This window comes from Petromyzon marinus, chromosome 21 (assembly GCF_048934315.1).
Source record: "Petromyzon marinus isolate PM22_M1 ecotype Great Lakes invasive population chromosome 21, UKy_Petmar_22M1.pri1.0, whole genome shotgun sequence".
Classification (NCBI taxonomy): Eukaryota; Metazoa; Chordata; class Hyperoartia; order Petromyzontiformes; family Petromyzontidae; genus Petromyzon; species Petromyzon marinus.
The window spans coordinates 12,631,425-12,648,155 of NC_133687.1; the positions used below are offsets into that span (position 1 = coordinate 12,631,425).

General features: G+C 44.5%; 1 protein-coding gene and 8 non-coding genes across 10 annotated transcripts in view; 8 read left to right on the forward strand and 1 right to left on the reverse strand.

The window, feature by feature from the left end:
• The first annotated feature begins 792 nt into the window (after positions 1-792).
• LOC116944621 (claudin-10-like) overlaps positions 793-16,731 on the forward strand; it is a 45,219-nt gene continuing 29,280 nt past the window's right edge. The window contains exons 1-2 of one of the 2 annotated variants that reach the window (XM_076068607.1): positions 793-891; positions 5,917-6,148. In XM_076068607.1, the coding sequence (XP_075924722.1) occupies positions 5,944-6,148 (205 nt within the window). In that variant the 5' untranslated portion in view covers positions 793-891; positions 5,917-5,943. Of the gene's footprint in view, positions 892-5,519; positions 6,149-16,731 lie in introns of those variants that run through there. The other variant, XM_076068608.1, reaches the window with a different exon arrangement.
• Positions 3,469-3,541, reverse strand: TRNAR-UCG (transfer RNA arginine (anticodon UCG)). Its single transcript has one exon. It is a non-coding gene; the product is annotated as a tRNA-Arg (tRNA).
• TRNAR-UCG (transfer RNA arginine (anticodon UCG)) lies at positions 9,780-9,852 on the forward strand. The gene has a single exon. It is a non-coding gene; the product is annotated as a tRNA-Arg (tRNA).
• Positions 10,850-10,922, forward strand: TRNAR-UCG (transfer RNA arginine (anticodon UCG)). The gene has a single exon. It is a non-coding gene; the product is annotated as a tRNA-Arg (tRNA).
• Positions 11,910-11,982, forward strand: TRNAR-UCG (transfer RNA arginine (anticodon UCG)). Its single transcript has one exon. It is a non-coding gene; the product is annotated as a tRNA-Arg (tRNA).
• On the forward strand, positions 12,980-13,052 carry TRNAR-UCG (transfer RNA arginine (anticodon UCG)). The gene has a single exon. It is a non-coding gene; the product is annotated as a tRNA-Arg (tRNA).
• On the forward strand, positions 14,048-14,120 carry TRNAR-UCG (transfer RNA arginine (anticodon UCG)). Its single transcript has one exon. It is a non-coding gene; the product is annotated as a tRNA-Arg (tRNA).
• Positions 15,118-15,190, forward strand: TRNAR-UCG (transfer RNA arginine (anticodon UCG)). The gene has a single exon. It is a non-coding gene; the product is annotated as a tRNA-Arg (tRNA).
• TRNAR-UCG (transfer RNA arginine (anticodon UCG)) lies at positions 16,186-16,258 on the forward strand. The gene has a single exon. It is a non-coding gene; the product is annotated as a tRNA-Arg (tRNA).

Genomic DNA, 16,731 nt, shown 5'->3' on the forward strand with positions numbered 1-16,731 from the left:
GGTATGAAGGAGGTTGTGGGTTCGATCCCGACCCTGATGCCTGTATATTTGAAGTTTGCATGTTCTCCATGTGGTAGCGTGGATTTTCTCCGGGTCCTCCGGTTTCTTCCCCTCCACATATTTAATCAACGCCACGCATTTGGAGCATTCGGCCGCTACAAATTTCCAACACGATGAGCCACTGCGTTGAGTTAAAATTTGCGGCCAGGTCGCTTCTTAAAAGAATCTACACCAGCTCAGAGGCTCCTTCACTGATTAAAAAAAAATAGCCCAAACAATTGTTTACAGTGAGCAGCGGCCTGTTGATGTTTTGCTGCGGTTTTTGGTTATGCCAATGTCTTCGAGGAGGAGAAATGTCAAAGCCAGGGGGTGCGACGATTGGGTCTCGAATGAGGTGTTTATCCTGGACGTCGGAGCTCCTCCACTCTGCTGGCCAGCGTTCTTCCGGATCCCAGTGAGATGCTAGGATGGTGACAGCGCGATCCCAGAAGGGGAAATTGAGGCTCGAGTAGGCGGCGAGGTGAATTGTTGAGGTCTTAGCTCATGGATATCTGCTGGAAGAATGTTCGCCAGCACAGGGAAGCCAGGGGATTGTTCAAATCGTTGAACTGTTGAAAAGTTCTTACCAATGGATAAAAAAAACACATGAATTAAATACGCACAAGTCACAACAGTCCCAACCGTACCGAGGAGACCTCTCTCCACCCACACGGCACTCCCCCCCTCCCTCCCACATCCCACCTCCTCCCCCGTAATTTTTCAATTAACGGGGAGCGCGCGCACCGAGGCGCGCTCCCGGTGCGCGCGTGCGTCTCTCTCAATGCGAGAGCGGAGGCGGAGATCCCGGGCGCGCGCACGACTCAGGCACGACTGAGACACCTCTCACTCCAGGTAACGTGCTTCACGCGCTCACTCACTCATAAATACAAACACAGCATCACCACCACCACCACGATCATCATCAACCGTGGTCAATCCACTGCTGGATGAAGGCCTCCACCCAGTCGGTCGTCACCTGTCTCTCACGGTTTCTGCGATTACAATCGCATCGAGAGCACACTTGCACGCGGGCTGATTCCATCGCCCCATCGCCTCTCCATCTGCTCTCTAAGACTTCGTCTCCTTCCCTTGGGCTTCCAATCAGCCCGTGGCAGGGGTCGGCAACCAAAAACACAAGAAAGAGACATTTTTTTTCTTCTTTGGTTCTTTCGGTAAAGTCACGTAGAATGAGAATAAAACAATAAAATAAAATAACACAATAAAATTCTCACGACGTTTCGGCCACAACACGTCGTGAGAATTTTATTGTGTTATTTTATTTTATTCATTTTTTATTTTATTCTCATTCTACGTGACTTTACCGAAAGAACCAAAGAAGATTAATCCTTGCAGTCACGAAAGCTTAAAATCGATTTTTTTTGTTTATTTTGAAATTCGGTAACAACAAAACACAACTCAATATTTCAAGAGCCACCAATGCGTGTGAATAACTATGGATGTAAGTTGAACTTGTTTCGCACCGTACGTAGCCAACCGTGCTATTCATATGTTTGTGTCTGTGTGTGTAAATTCATATCTGTGGGTGTCAGTCATCTCAGCCATTCAGCGCATTGCACCTGGGTCTATCACGTGACCTCCAGTCAGCGAGCCTTCGCCACTTCACGTGGACTCAAAGTGCACCTTGCCTGGCACAAGCGCCATGGTGACATCACCTGCAACTGAGTGTGCCCGTATCAATGTGCATGTGTGTATGTGTCTATGCATGTGTACATACGTGTCCTTATTGCGTGTGCAGATATCTGCGTGTATGCATACGTTCGTGTGTTAGCTGTCTGTGTTGTGTTTCTGCACAAGTGTGTACACGTGTGTATTGTATTTTAGGTGTGTTTATAGATGTATGCGTGTACATATATACACTCACAATATTCAGTCTGTTCTCCTATAACGCTGCATTGTTTCATAACGCGAATTGGAAATAACGCGACGCATGTATCAGGGAGCACTTTTTTTATAACGCGGATGCAAATTGGATATAACGCGATTGAGTGAACAGAATCTAAGTCACGCTAGTAAGAATAAACAGGAGCAGACGCATCTCATGCGTTATCGCAGATTGCGCTTTGCCCCTGTGTTATATATTATTATTTATTATAACGCGATCTTCCCATAACGCGGTGTTCTTGAGCAACGCAACTACCCCAGCGTTATAGGGGAATAGACTGCATGTGATAAAATTCGTGCATATATATTCGCTTAAGCCAGTCTTCTGTGTGTATAAGCGTAATTGTACATGATTCCGTTAATGTGGGGTGAGGTAACGTAGTGGCTAGCGCACTGCCCTACGTACCCTGGCGACCTCAGTTCGATTCCTGGTCACAGATAACATCGGTTGAAAGCAATAAGAGGTTTTCTGATGCCTCCCTAGATGTCGCCTGAGTCTTTATTAAAGGGTACCTTGTGCGTTGTACAAACATCTGCATTGGTTGGGAGTGTTGCCGGTCTATACAAGTTCGCCACGGTGCGCGAGATGTTAACTACCTCACCTGGTATACAGGAGGTAGTGGGTTCGATCCCGATCCCGACCCTGACGCCTGCTGTATATTCGGAGTTTGCGTGTCTCTCTCCGCGCCGATTTTTCTCTGGGTCGTTCGGTTTTTCCCTCCGCATTTAGAAACCTCGCGTTTAGAGTCTTTGGCTGCTGTGATTTTCCACACGATAAGCCACTTCGTTGAGCTATAGCTTGTGGTCAGGTCGCTTCTGAAATAAAGCTATATTGCTAAGTGGTTTCCATCCCTTGTAAAGTAAAACATTGTTTAGTTTAATAGTTTTAGTACAGGGGGTCTTTGGGTCTCTGTGTCTACGCATATCTGTTGCTGAGATGTACACACAATGGATATGCACGTCTAGTTGTGGAGAGTAGATTCCTATGGAAGTCTGTGCAAGTTGAGCGATGTTTGCGCTTTTGTAGAACCTGAGTTTGATTCTCGCGGTCACGGCTAACACGGGGTTCTCACAGCTGGTTCATCGAATCAACTTCGTGGGCCACCGATCATCACCAACCCGCATTGACCAGCGTGGTGAAGTATGACCTAACAATACCAATGATTAGCACGGAGTGAAGAGGACTTTTCCCAGCAGTGCATTCACAAGGGGGCTTGCGCATTTAAATCTTCACTGGCTGCCGTAAACCGGTCGGAAGAGTTGCAGACACATCCTTCATCGTGAAATCGCATGGAAAGATCCGCAAATGATTAGTTTTAGAAATTTTCAGATTGTTTGACATCGGTTTTAATTGCAGTTCTAGATTTGAAGCTTTCGTGACTGCAAGGATCCATACTCTTTGGTTCTATTCGGTAAAGTCACGTAGGTAAAAAAATTAAACAACAAAAAATCACGACGTTTCGGCCACAACACAAGTGGCCTTCACTTGCAGTGTCTGATGATTTTTATTTAAAAAGTGAAACCTCACGACCACGGCAGGATTCGAACCTGCAATCTTCTGATCCGAAGTCAGACGCCTTATCCATTAGGCCACGCGGCCCCATGCAAATGTCAGCATCCTCCTATGAAGGAGTCTAAAAACGGACGCCTGTGTTGCGACCGAAACGTCGTGTTTTATTTGACTTTATTTTTTTTCTTTCTACGTGACTTTACCGAAAGAACCAGAGAGTATGAGTCTTAAGCATATTAACTAGCCGCCTTCGTCAAGGAGTGGATTGGTCATACGCTGTACATCGTTAAATCGTTCCACAGTATGACAGTGTGTACATCGATACTCCTGTAAATCCCACATCACTCGTTTGTAAGTGCACAGTATACTGGTTGGTGTACGGTACCGTGTGTCAGACTTAAAGAAGGCTGGACATTTTAGCTCACAATAAACGTGAGCACAAAACACACACGTCGTCTGTTGGAAGTTACACGCAAAAGATAAAAAAACAGTCAGATTGCCTATAACAAGGGCATTTTTTTTTTTAAAAACCGGGCCCGGGAAGCAAAAGTGAAGTGTGAACGTGACCACGTTTGCGTTCTTGTGACACTTTGTTCCAACTTCGCATGTTTCTAAATGTGGAGGGAAAACCCCGGAGGAGCCGGAGAAAAAGTCCACGTGACCACGGGAAGAGAGTGACATTCACACTCCAAATATACAGGGTGCTTAAAAATGTTTGTTAACACTTAGATGGGACTATTGTTATTAATGGAAACATGGTAACAAATGTATGTTAATCGCTTCCAAAAGTCAAAGAGTCTCCACTTGTTCGCCATCATTGCCAACGCGTGCCCGGAATCAGGTGGTCTCCAGAACGCATTTCTCGTGGCATTGTTGCAAATTCTCCGAAGTGTCTAATCCACAAACTCCTGTATACCAGGCGAGGTAACTAACATCTCGCCGGCAATCGGCTATATATATATTTTTATAGCTACGCAAGTTCGGCTTTTCAAATGCAAATTTACAAAAGCTTTGCCCGCAATAACGCCAACTGGATCATTGCAGCCAGTGCAGAGGACGTCAACCCACTCCTGGACCACCTCATGGTGGAGCGAGTTATACGGAGCACACTTGATCACGCCGGTCAGTACGGGTTAAAGGCGAGGAGCGTAGACGGTACAGTCAAATATATTTTTTTCTTGACGGCACTCTGCTGCAAATAGCGGAGTTCTGCAGCCTTCCACACTGGAGAAAAATCCACGCGACCACGGGGAGAGTGAACATGCAAACTGCAAATATACAGCTGGCGTCAAATCGGTTACAGCAAACTCCCAGGGGTCGTTCATACAACGCTGCATTTTATGTGTTTTTTCGTTCAGGATATTCAAATGCAAGAATAATGGTCATCGTTATTTTCCTACAATACCACCACCTGTTGGCTTAAGGCAGCCAATGACGATACTTGTACGTCAAGGTAAATGTCCATCTCATTGTCAATCCACTGCTGGATGAATTCGCCCCCCCCCCCCAACTCTGTGCGGGTCGTGGAGATAATTATTTGACCAAACGTCACCACGCTGCTCAGTGCGAGGTGGCGGAGTGGTGGGGGGGGGCATAGACACGGGAAAGTACAGCACAACAATGGATTATGCTGCACCACGCTCTGCTGCCCACCACAACAAACGGATCGTGCGTGGCGGTCGTCCATATCCGAGCCCTAGCCAGGCACTCGCCAGGCTCAAACACGAGGTCTAATGAGATCGGGCACAGTGCGGACGGCCAAATAGTCCGGGGACGCGTGTATCTATGCGTGAAGTACAACACTCGGTGTATGGAGTCGAAACATTTATGAAGTATGGTTTGTTTCACCGGATGGATTATAGGATGGATCACACCCACGGCCGTGTTCCGAACACTCTTTCAAATTGGCAGCGTCCTGCCCTGCAGATTTCCGCTCCTGTGCTCTCCGGGGGTCTGGATTTACTCCGGCTTGAACCTACGTACAGCGTGTGTTCTCCGACACACCTCTGTGTGATAAGTCATTCAATATAGTAGTACCACCCCCGTCATTTAGCAATTCCCATGTGGATTTACAAGGCAACGAGATGTGACTGCATGTCAAGACGCCGTGACTTTGCTTTGGCAGTCGGTCCAAAGGCAGTGGAAAAACAGGAAGGTGTTAAGCCTGGAAGGGAGTGGACAGCACGGACTGCTGGGGGAAGGGAAGTGAAGACCGTGGAGGCTGCAGAGGAGAATGACGTCCCACTGAGCGAAGGTTGGCTGGGGACTTCGATACGAAGCCTCGGTTGCAGCAGCAGAATGCGTGGAGGTGGAGGAGAGTGAGATGAGACGGGAGACATAGGAGAGTGCGTGGAGGGGGAGGAGAGTGAGTTGAGTGGGAAGATGCAGCAGATTGCGTGATTAACATTAACTTTGAATGACCCCTTCTTCCCCATCTGCATCTTGTTCATCACATCGACTTTGAGGTCCCAGGGGCAGAACCGCTCACAGCGATGGAGCTGCCTGCGTACCTCATGGCCCTGGCCGGGTGGCTGCTGGCCTGCAGCACGGTCCACCATGAGCAGTGGCGGGTTTCGTCCATCGACGGCACCGTCATCACCACCTCGACCCTCTACGCCAATCTGTGGAAGGAGTGCGCCACCGACTCCACGGGGGTGGCCAACTGCCGAGATTTTCCGTCCCTGCTGGCGCTCAATGGTACGATCCTGGGTGGGGGCTGAGTCCTATCGGCCACTCACAGTACTCATACTCAGGCAGTGACGGACTGAGACACAAATAAATCGGCCCAGGTATTTGTAACCACACCGGCCCGAATTTGTAAATGGGTTCTGCGACAAACTGTGTACCAGCAGCCAGGTTTGTGATGTAAATCTGGCTACGAGTAAACATGTCACGCACATTTTGCCGTGCAATCTCATTGGGTCCATTTCCGGGCTGCTTCCAAAAAACCAAATGGGGCCGCTGAGGAAGAATCTTTTTGGGGCTGCCGAACATTTGGGGATTTCATGCCAACTGAGACCCTAAATAAGCAATGCAGCGTACACATTAGAGGTACTAAAATATTTTAATTTAACTATATTGTGTTTTTAAAAAAAATTACTTGATCGCATTTGCAATTTCCCCACACAGACCGGCCCCCACCGGCCCTCGGAATGATCTGGCCCACCGAGAAATTGCCCTGTGGGCAGTCCGGGGCCTCGACCTAGGCACGCTCGCCACTCGGTTTTCGGTCAATGGAAATTTGTATCGCGATTATTCTTATTATCATTGTGCATGTTTTCCCAGGAAAGGCTCACTGAGGCTCGGGACTCATTTGCAGGAGGGTCTGTCTGGTCAAGAGTTGGCAGGAGGGGGGTTGGCTATGTTGCTATGTGTGTGTAATAATAGGGTTTTTTACCTTTTTTTAGGTAAAACAACTGAAACCTTTTTTTACAAGGATTCACGTCTTCATTAACCACAAAACCTGCAGTCAAAATGCAAACAAAAAACAATACTATGATAATATATGATGCATTGTCCTTGAAACTGATTGGTCCACACCAAGGGACGGCTTTCTTTTGAGCCTCGACCCAATTGGTGCTCGACCAGATGACGCCAAAAGGCGTACAGCTCAAAGACAATGCCCTAATTACTTTGATAGTGCATTGTCTTCGAGCTGTACGCCTTTCGGCGTCATCTGGTCGAGCACCAATTGGGTCGAGGCTCAAAAGATAGCCGGCCTTTGGTGTGGACCAATCAGTTTCAAGGACAATGCATATATTATCATAGTATGTTTTTTGTTTGCATTTTGACTGCAGGTATTGTGGTAAATGCAGGCGTGAATCCTTGTAAAAAGGTTTCAGTTTTGTTGCCAGAAAAAAGGGGAAAACCCTATTATTACATTTTGGTACTGGCAAAGGAGGTCTAATGATATGTGTGTGTAATTTCAACTGAGTGATGTAAACTGAATCGTTGAGCATTTTGAGACTGTGAGGTTTAGCGACGACTTGGGGAGGCCTTCATCCAGCAGTGGATAGAGTATGGCTGAAAATGACGATGGAATGATTATGAACGCAAATATTGCGGAAAGTAATTAATTCCATATCAAATAATCACGCAAGCAACCTGCGTATACAAACTACCAGCAATCTGAGAAAAACTTGAACTTCATAGACATTTTTGATATCTAAGCCAACATCAAAACTAAGACTGGTTGCGTGACGAAATAACCTGCTTTCCCTCGTAAAAATGTGAAATTTCCACCACTGACCGACGGCTGAAAACGTTATCCTCATTCGAGCAGGGACACACTGGGGGTTTCAAAACAAGAACACCTGGGACTGAAGTTTCTGCTCAGCAGAGTGCTTGGCTATGATGCAGGGCTGCGTGGCCTAATGGATAAGGCATCTGACTTCGAATCTACATGATTGCTGGTTCAAATCCTGTTGTGGTCGAATATTTCGTAGCTTTTGTAATGAATTACTGTAGCATACGAATTGCATTGCCATGAAGTTAATATTTTCCCATGTTGAAAGGAAATGGGTTAGGGCTCGGTCAGGGAAAGATTCAGTTGAGGGATTATGGTTTTTGTGAGGCAATAGCTTGAGCTCAGTCATAGGGTGTGGTTAAATATAAGGTCATGTTAGTTGGGGTTAGGTTAGGCAGGGGGTTGTGTTGGCTTTAGAGAGAGGGGTGAGTAATGCGTTTAAGGGTCGAGTGAAAAGTTAGAGGTTTAACAAGATGTACGGATGAGAGTTAAGTAAGAGTTCAGTGTGAGATGATGGTCAAGGAGGTAAATATGAAAAGGTTTTAACAACTGTTTCACTATGCTGTGCAATCGTAAAACAAGCCTCTGGAACAGCTTAGACCAGGTCGGTCGACAATCTGCGTCTCAGGAGACGCATGCGGCAGCTCTTTGTCTGCCCTCTTGCGGGCGGCAGTAAAAAGTAGAGAATAAAAGCTTAAACAATTAAACTTTAAAATAATGTAAAAAATCTGGCAGGGAATGGGTGACTATTGAATGACTTGGGGACGACAAACTGTAGAGTCAAACTGAATTGTTAAAGAATAACTAAGGGGTGGGGGACTAAATAGACACAATGTATTCCATCACCTATTGTGTTTATTTAAGTTAGAATTTGTCAACTGCAGTATACCTGCAGTGTTTGTGTACAAGTAGCTCTACGTATTTTAGTAAAAAGACAGGAGTACAAAAAATGTCTCTGTCTTCTTTTAAAGGTTGCCACCACCTGACTCACACTTCAAGATTTAGTCGTTGAACCTTGCTCTCCTTGCTCAAAAGAACAATGTAGAAGTGATATCATCATTGGGTGCCCTAAACCAGCTGGCATAATTGTAGATGCATTGAAACGGTTGTTTGTTAAGAATTCGATTGTATTGAATAGGCAAGAGAGAGGAGTGTGAGAAACGATTTCTTATCTTGGTTTGAATTGCATTGGAAGAAAACACAGAAACTGTAAAAAGGCAATAGGGTGAGCTGAGTAATACGGTGCAGTTCAGGGTACGGTCATATTATGTGGGGTCAGAGTTAGGTTAGAGGTTAGGAGTTCGACAGGAGGTTGTCTTAGGGTTAGGGTGAGCTAAGTAACGTGTTGTTGGATAAAGTGAAGGGTTCGAGGTTTAGCAAGATGTACGGATCAGAGTTAGCTAAGAGTTTAGTGTGAGATGATTTCAAGTAGGAAAATATGGAGATGTTATAATACCTTTTTCACAATGATGTGCATTAATAAAACAAACCTCTGTAACGGCATGGACTCACACTCCAAGATTTAGTCGCTGAACCTTGCTCTCCTTGCTCAAAATAACAATGTAGAAGTGATATCATCATTGGGTGCCCTAAACCACGTGGCATAATTGCAGATACATTGATATTGTTGTTCGTTAAGAATTCGATTGTATTAAAATGGGCAAAAGAGATAAGAGTGAGAAACGATCTGGATCTTTGTATTAATTGCATTGCAAGAAAACACAATAACAGTAAAAACACATCAGCTTCAATCCGCCCACGGCAGGATTTGCACCTACAACCATCTTTATACAAAGTCAGACGCCTGATCCATTAGGCCACGCGGTCAAATCCATCTGCAAAAGGGCTTCTAAGCTATACTTTTATGGGATCCTTCAACTAAACTCCACCAGGGGTTTTGTGATGGCCTTATCAGGTTGTGGAATGAAATAAGTGCGCGCCCACTATGGGTATGTGGATATTCCACCACTAACTGAAGGCTCAAAATGGCTTCCTCATACTAGCAGGGATACACTGTGGTTTCAAAAGAAGAACTACAGACTCTCAAGACTCTCCTCAGGAGGGTGGTCTGTTACTACGCAGGGCTGCGTGGCCTAATGGATAAGGCGTCTGACTTCGGATCAGAAGAGTGCAGGTTCGAATCCTTCTGTGGTCGATTATTTATTTTCACATGACAGGAATTACTGTCACATTGCACATTGCATTTTCACGAAGTTCATATTTTTCAGTGTTAGGCAAGGGATGAGGGGTCGGTCAGGGATAGATTCAGTTGAGGGCTTATGGTTTGGTGAGGCAATAGGGTGAGCTGAGTATTACGGTGCAGTTCAGGGTACGGTCAGATTATGTGGGGTCAGAGTTAGGTTAGAGGTGAGGAGTTCGACAGGAGGTTGTGTTAGGGTTAGCTAAGTAATGTGTTGTAGGATAAAGTGAGTGGTACGAGGTATAGCAAGATGTACGGACCAGAGTTAGCTAAGAGTTTAGTGTGAGATGATTTCAAGTAGGAAAATATGGAGATTTTATAATACCTTTTTTCAAAATGATGTGCATTAGTGAAACAAACCTTTGTCACGGCGTCGACTCACACTTCAAGATTTAGTCGCTGAACCTTGCTCTCCTTGCTCAAAATAACAATGTAGAAGTGATATCATCATTGGGTGCCCTAAACCACGTGGCATAATTGCAGATACATTGATATTGTTGTTTTTTAAGAATTCAATTGTATTAAAATAGGCAAAAGAGAGGAGTGTGAGAAACGATCTGGATCTTTGTATTGATTGCATTGCAAGAAAACACAATAACAGTAAAAACTCATCAGCTTCAATCTGACCACGACAGGATTTGCACCTACAACCATCTTTATACAAAGTCAGACGCCTGATCCATTAGGCCACGCGGTCAAATCCATCTGCAAAAGGGCTTCTAAGCTATACTTTTATGTGAACCTTCAACTAAACTCCCCCAGGGGTTTGTGATGGCCTTTACCAGGTTTCGGAATGAAATAAGTGCGCGCCCGCTGTGGTTATGTGGATATCCCACCACTCACTGAAAGCTCAAAATGGTTTCCTCATAGTAGCAGGGATACACTGTGGTTTCTAAAGAAGAACTACAGACTCTCAAGACTCTCCTCAGGAGGGTGCTGCTCTACCATGCAGGGCCGCGTGGCCTAATGGATAAGGCGTCTGACTTCGGATCAGAAGATTGCAGGTTCGAATCCTGCCGTGGTCGAATATTTAGTTTTACACTACAGGAATTACTGTCACATTGAATTTTCACGAAGATCATATTTTGCAAATTGTTAGGGAAGCGGTGAGGGGTCGGTCAGGGAAAGATTCAGTTGAGGGCTTATGGTTTGGTGAGGCAATAGGGTGAGCTGAGAAATACGGTGCAGTTCAGGGTACGGTCATATTATGTGGGGTTAGAGGTTAGGAGTTTGACAGGAAGTTGTGTTAGGGTTAGGGTGAGCTAAGTAACGTGTTGCAGGATAAAGTGAGGGGTTCGAGGTTTATTAAGATGTACGGATCAGAGTTAGCTAAGAATTTAGTGTGAGATGATTTCAAGTAGGAAAATATGGAGATGTTATGATACCTTTTTTCAAAATGATGTGCATTAATAAAACAAGCCTCTGTCACAGCTTCGACTCACACTTCAAGATTTAGTCGCTGAACCTTGCTCTCTTTGCTCAAAAGAACAATGTTGAAGTGATATCATCATTGGGTGCCCTAAACCACGTGGTATAATTGCAGATACATTGATATTGTTGTTCGTTAAGAATTCGATTGTATTAAAATAGGCAAAAGAGAGGAGTGTGAGAAACGATCTGGATCTTTGTATTAATTGCATTGCAAGAAAACACAATAACAGTAAAAACACATCAGCTTCAATCCGACCACGGCAGGATTTGCAATTACAACTATTTTGATACAAAGTCAGACGCCTGAACCATTAGGCCACGCGGACAAATCCATCTGCAAAAGGGCTTCTAAGCTATACTTTTATGTGAACCTTCAACTAAACTCCCCTAGGGTTTTGTGATGGCCTTGATCAGGTTGCGGAATGAAATAAGTGCGCGCCCGCTCTGGGTATGTGGATATTCCACCACTTACTGAAGGCTCAAAATGGTTTCCTCATACTAGCAGGGATACACTGTGGTTTCAAAAGAAGAACTACAGAATCTCAAGCCTCGCCTCAGGAGGGTGCTGCTCTACCATGCAGGGCCGCGTGGCCTAATGGATAAGGCGTCTGACTTCGGATCAGAAGATTGCAGATTCGAATCCTGCTGTGGTCGAATATTTACTTTTACACTACAGGAATTACTGTCACATTGAATTTTCACAAAGTTCATATTTTGCAAATTGTTAGGGAAGCGGTGAGGGGTCGGTCAGGGATAGATTCAGTTGAGGGCTTATAGTTTGGTGAGGCAATAGGGTGAGCTGAGAAATACGGTGCAGTTCAGGGTACGGTCAGTTTATGTGGGGTCACAGTTAGGTTAGAGGTGAGGAGTTCGACAGGAGGTTGTGTTAGGGTTAGGGTGAGCTAAGTAATGTGTTGTAGGATAAAGTGAGTGGTTCGAGGTATAGCAAGATGTACGGACCAGAGTTAGCTAAGAGTTTAGTGTAAGATAATTTCAAGTAGGATAATATGGAGATGTTATAATACCTTTTTTCAAAATGATGTGCATTAGTGAAACAAACCTCTGTCACGGCGTCGACTCACACTTCAAGATTTAGTCGCTGAACCTTGCTCTCCTTGCTCAAAATAACAATGTAGAAGTGATATCATCATTGGGTGCCCTAAACCACGTGGCATAATTGCAGATACATTGATATTGTTGTTTTTTAAGAATTCGATTGTATTAAAATAGGCAAAAGAGAGGAGTGTGAGAAACGATCTGGATCTTTTGTTAATTGCATTGCAAGAAAACACAATAACAGTAAAAACTCATCAGCTTGAATCTGACCACGACAGGATTTGCACCTACAACCATCTTTATACAAAGTCAGACGCCTGATCCATTAGGCCACGCGGTCAAATCCATCTGCAAAAGGGCTTCTAAGCTATACTTTTATGTGAACCTTCAACTAAACTCCCCCAGGGGTTTGTAATGGCCTTTACCAGGTTTCGGAATGAAATAAGTGCGCGCCCGCTGTGGTTATGTGGATATCCCACCACTCACTGAAGGCTCAAAATGGTTTCCTCATACTAGCAGGGATACACTGTGGTTTCAAAAGAAGAACTATAGACTCTCAAGACTCTCCTCAGGAGGGTGGTCTGCTACTACGCAGGGCGGCGTGGCCTAATGGATAAGGCGTCTGACTTCGGATCAGAAGATTGCAGGTTCGAATCCTGCTGTGGTCGAATATTTATTTTTACACTACAGGAATTACTGTCACATTGAATTTTCACGAAGTTCATATTTTGCAAATTGTTAGGGAAGCGGTGAGGGGTCGGTCAGGGATAGATTCAGTTGAGGGCTTATGGTTTGGTGAGGCAATAGGGTGAGCTGAGAAATACAGTGCAGTTCAGGGTACGGTCAGATTATGTGGGGTCAGAGTTAGGTTAGAGGTGAGGAGTTCGACAGGAGGTTGTGTTAGGGTAAGGGTGAGCTAAGTAATGTGTTGTAGGATAAAGTGAGTGGTTCGAGGTATAGCAAGATGTACGGATCAGAGTTAGCTAAGAATTTAGTGTAAGATGATTTCAAGTAGGAAAATATGGAGATGTTATACCTTTTTTCAAAATGATGTGCATTAATAAAACAAACCTCTGTCACGGCGTCGACTCACACTTCAAGATTTAGTCGCTGAACCTTGCTCTCCTTGCTCAAAATAACAATGTAGAAGAGATATCATCATCGGGTGCCCTAAACCACGTGGCATAATTGCAGATACATTGATATTGTTGTTTTTTAAGAATTCGATTGTATTAAAATAGGCAAAAGAGAGGAGTGTGAGAAACGATCTGGATCTTTGTATTCATTGCATTGCAAGAAAACACAATAACCGTAAAAACTCATCAGCTTCAATCTGACCACGACAGGATTTGCACCTACAAACATCTTTATACGAAGTCAGACGCCTGATCCATTAGGCCACGCGGTCAAATCCATCTGCAAAAGGGCTTCTAAGCTATACTTTTATGTGAACCTTCAACTAAACTCCCCCAGGGGTTTGTGATGGCCTTTACCAGGTTTCGGAATGAAATAAGTGCGCGCCCGCTGTGGTTATGTGGATATCCCACCACTCACTGGAAGCTCAAAATTGTTTCCTCATACTAGCAGGTATACACTGTGGTTTCAAAAGAAGAACTACAGACTCTCAAGACTCTCCTCAGGAGGGTGCTGCTCTACCATGCAGGGCCGCGTGGCCTAATGGATAAGGCGTCTGACTTCGGATCAGAAGATTGCAGGTTCGAATCCTGCCGTGGTCGAATATTTACTTTTACACTACAGGAATTACTGTCACATTGAATTTTCACGAAGTTCATATTTTGCAAATTGTTAGGGAAGCGGTGAGGGGTCGGTCAGGGATAGATTCAGTTGAGGGCTTATGGTTTGGTGAGGCAATAGGGTGAGCTGAGAAATACGGTGCAGTTCAGGGTACGGTCATATTATGTGGGGTCACAGTTAGGTTAGAGGTGAGGAGTTCGACAGGAGGTTGTGTTAGGGTTAGGGTGAGCTAAGTAATGTGTTGTAGGATAAAGTGAGTGGTTCGAGGTATAGCAAGATGTACGGACCAGAGTTAGCTAAGAGTTTAGTGTAAGATAATTTCAAGTAGGATAATATGGAGATGTTATAATACCTTTTTTCAAAATGATGTGCATTAGTGAAACAAACCTCTGTCACGGCGTCGACTCACACTTCAAGATTTAGTCGCTGAACCTTGCTCTCCTTGCTCAAAATAACAATGTAGAAGTGATATCATCATTGGGTGCCCTAAACCACGTGGCATAATTGCAGATACATTGATATTGTTGTTTTTTAAGAATTCGATTGTATTAAAATAGGCAAAAGAGAGGAGTGTGAGAAACGATCTGGATCTTTTGTTAATTGCATTGCAAGAAAACACAATAACAGTAAAAACTCATCAGCTTGAATCTGACCACGACAGGATTTGCACCTACAACCATCTTTATACAAAGTCAGACGCCTGATCCATTAGGCCACGCGGTCAAATCCATCTGCAAAAGGGCTTCTAAGCTATACTTTTATGTGAACCTTCAACTAAACTCCCCCAGGGGTTTGTAATGGCCTTTACCAGGATTCGGAATGAAATAAGTGCGCGCCCGCTGTGGTTATGTGGATATCCCACCACTCACTGAAGGCTCAAAATGGTTTCCTCATACTAGCAGGGATACACTGTGGTTTCAAAAGAAGAACTATAGACTCTCAAGACTCTCCTCAGGAGGGTGGTCTGCTACTACGCAGGGCGGCGTGGCCTAATGGATAAGGCGTCTGGCTTCGGATCAGAAGATTGCAGGTTCGAATCCTGCTGTGGTCGAATATTTATTTTTACACTACAGGAATTACTGTCACATTGAATTTTCACGAAGTTCATATTTTGCAAATTGTTAGGGAAGCGGTGAGGGGTCGGTCAGGGATAGATTCAGTTGAGGGCTTATGGTTTGGTGAGGCAATAGGGTGAGCTGAGAAATACAGTGCAGTTCAGGGTACGGTCAGATTATGTGGGGTCAGAGTTAGGTTAGAGGTGAGGAGTTCGACAGGAGGTTGTGTTAGGGTAAGGGTGAGCTAAGTAATGTGTTGTAGGATAAAGTGAGTGGTTCGAGGTATAGCAAGATGTACGGATCAGAGTTAGCTAAGAATTTAGTGTAAGATGATTTCAAGTAGGAAAATATGGAGATGTTATACCTTTTTTCAAAATGATGTGCATTAATAAAACAAACCTCTGTCACGGCGTCGACTCACACTTCAAGATTTAGTCGCTGAACCTTGCTCTCCTTGCTCAAAATAACAATGTAGAAGAGATATCATCATCGGGTGCCCTAAACCACGTGGCATAATTGCAGATACATTGATATTGTTGTTTTTTAAGAATTCGATTGTATTAAAATAGGCAAAAGAGAGGAGTGTGAGAAACGATCTGGATCTTTGTATTCATTGCATTGCAAGAAAACACAATAACCGTAAAAACTCATCAGCTTCAATATGACCACGACAGGATTTGCACCTACAAACATCTTTATACGAAGTCAGACGCCTGATCCATTAGGCCACGCAGTCAAATCCATCTGCAAAAGGGCTTCTAAGCTATACTTTTATGTGAACCTTCAACTAAACTCCCCCAGGGGTTTGTGATGGCCTTTACCAGGTTTCGGAATGAAATAAGTGCGCGCCCGCTGTGGTTATGTGGATATCCCACCACTCACTGGAAGCTCAAAATTGTTTCCTCATACTAGCAGGTATACACTGTGGTTTCAAAAGAAGAACTACAGACTCTCAAGACTCTCCTCAGGAGGGTGCTCTTCTACCATGCAGGGCCGCGTGGCCTAATGGATAAGGCGTCTGACTTCGGATCAGAAGATTGCAGGTTCGAATTCTTCCGTGGTCGAATATTTAGTTTTACACTACAGGAATTACTGCCACATTGAATTTTCACGAAGTTCATATTTTGCAAATTGTTAGGGAAGCGGTGAGGGGTCGGTCAGGGATAGATTCAGTTGAGGGCTTATGGTTTGGTGAGGCAATAGGGTGAGCTGAGAAATACGGTGCAGTTCAGGGTACGGTCATATTATGTGGGGTTAGAGGTTAGGAGTTTGACAGGAAGTTGTGTTAGGGTTAGGGTGAGCTAAGTAACGTGTTGCAGGATAAAGTGAGGGGTTCGAGGTTTAGTAAGATGTACGGATCAGAGTTAGCTAAGAAATTAGTGTGAGATGATTTCAAGTAGGAAAATATGGAGATGTTATAATACCTTTTTTCAAAAGGATGTGCATTATTAAAACAAGCCTCTGTCACAGCTTCGACTCACACCTCAAGATTTAGTCGCTGAAGCTTGCTCTCTTTGCTCAAAAGAACAATGTAGAA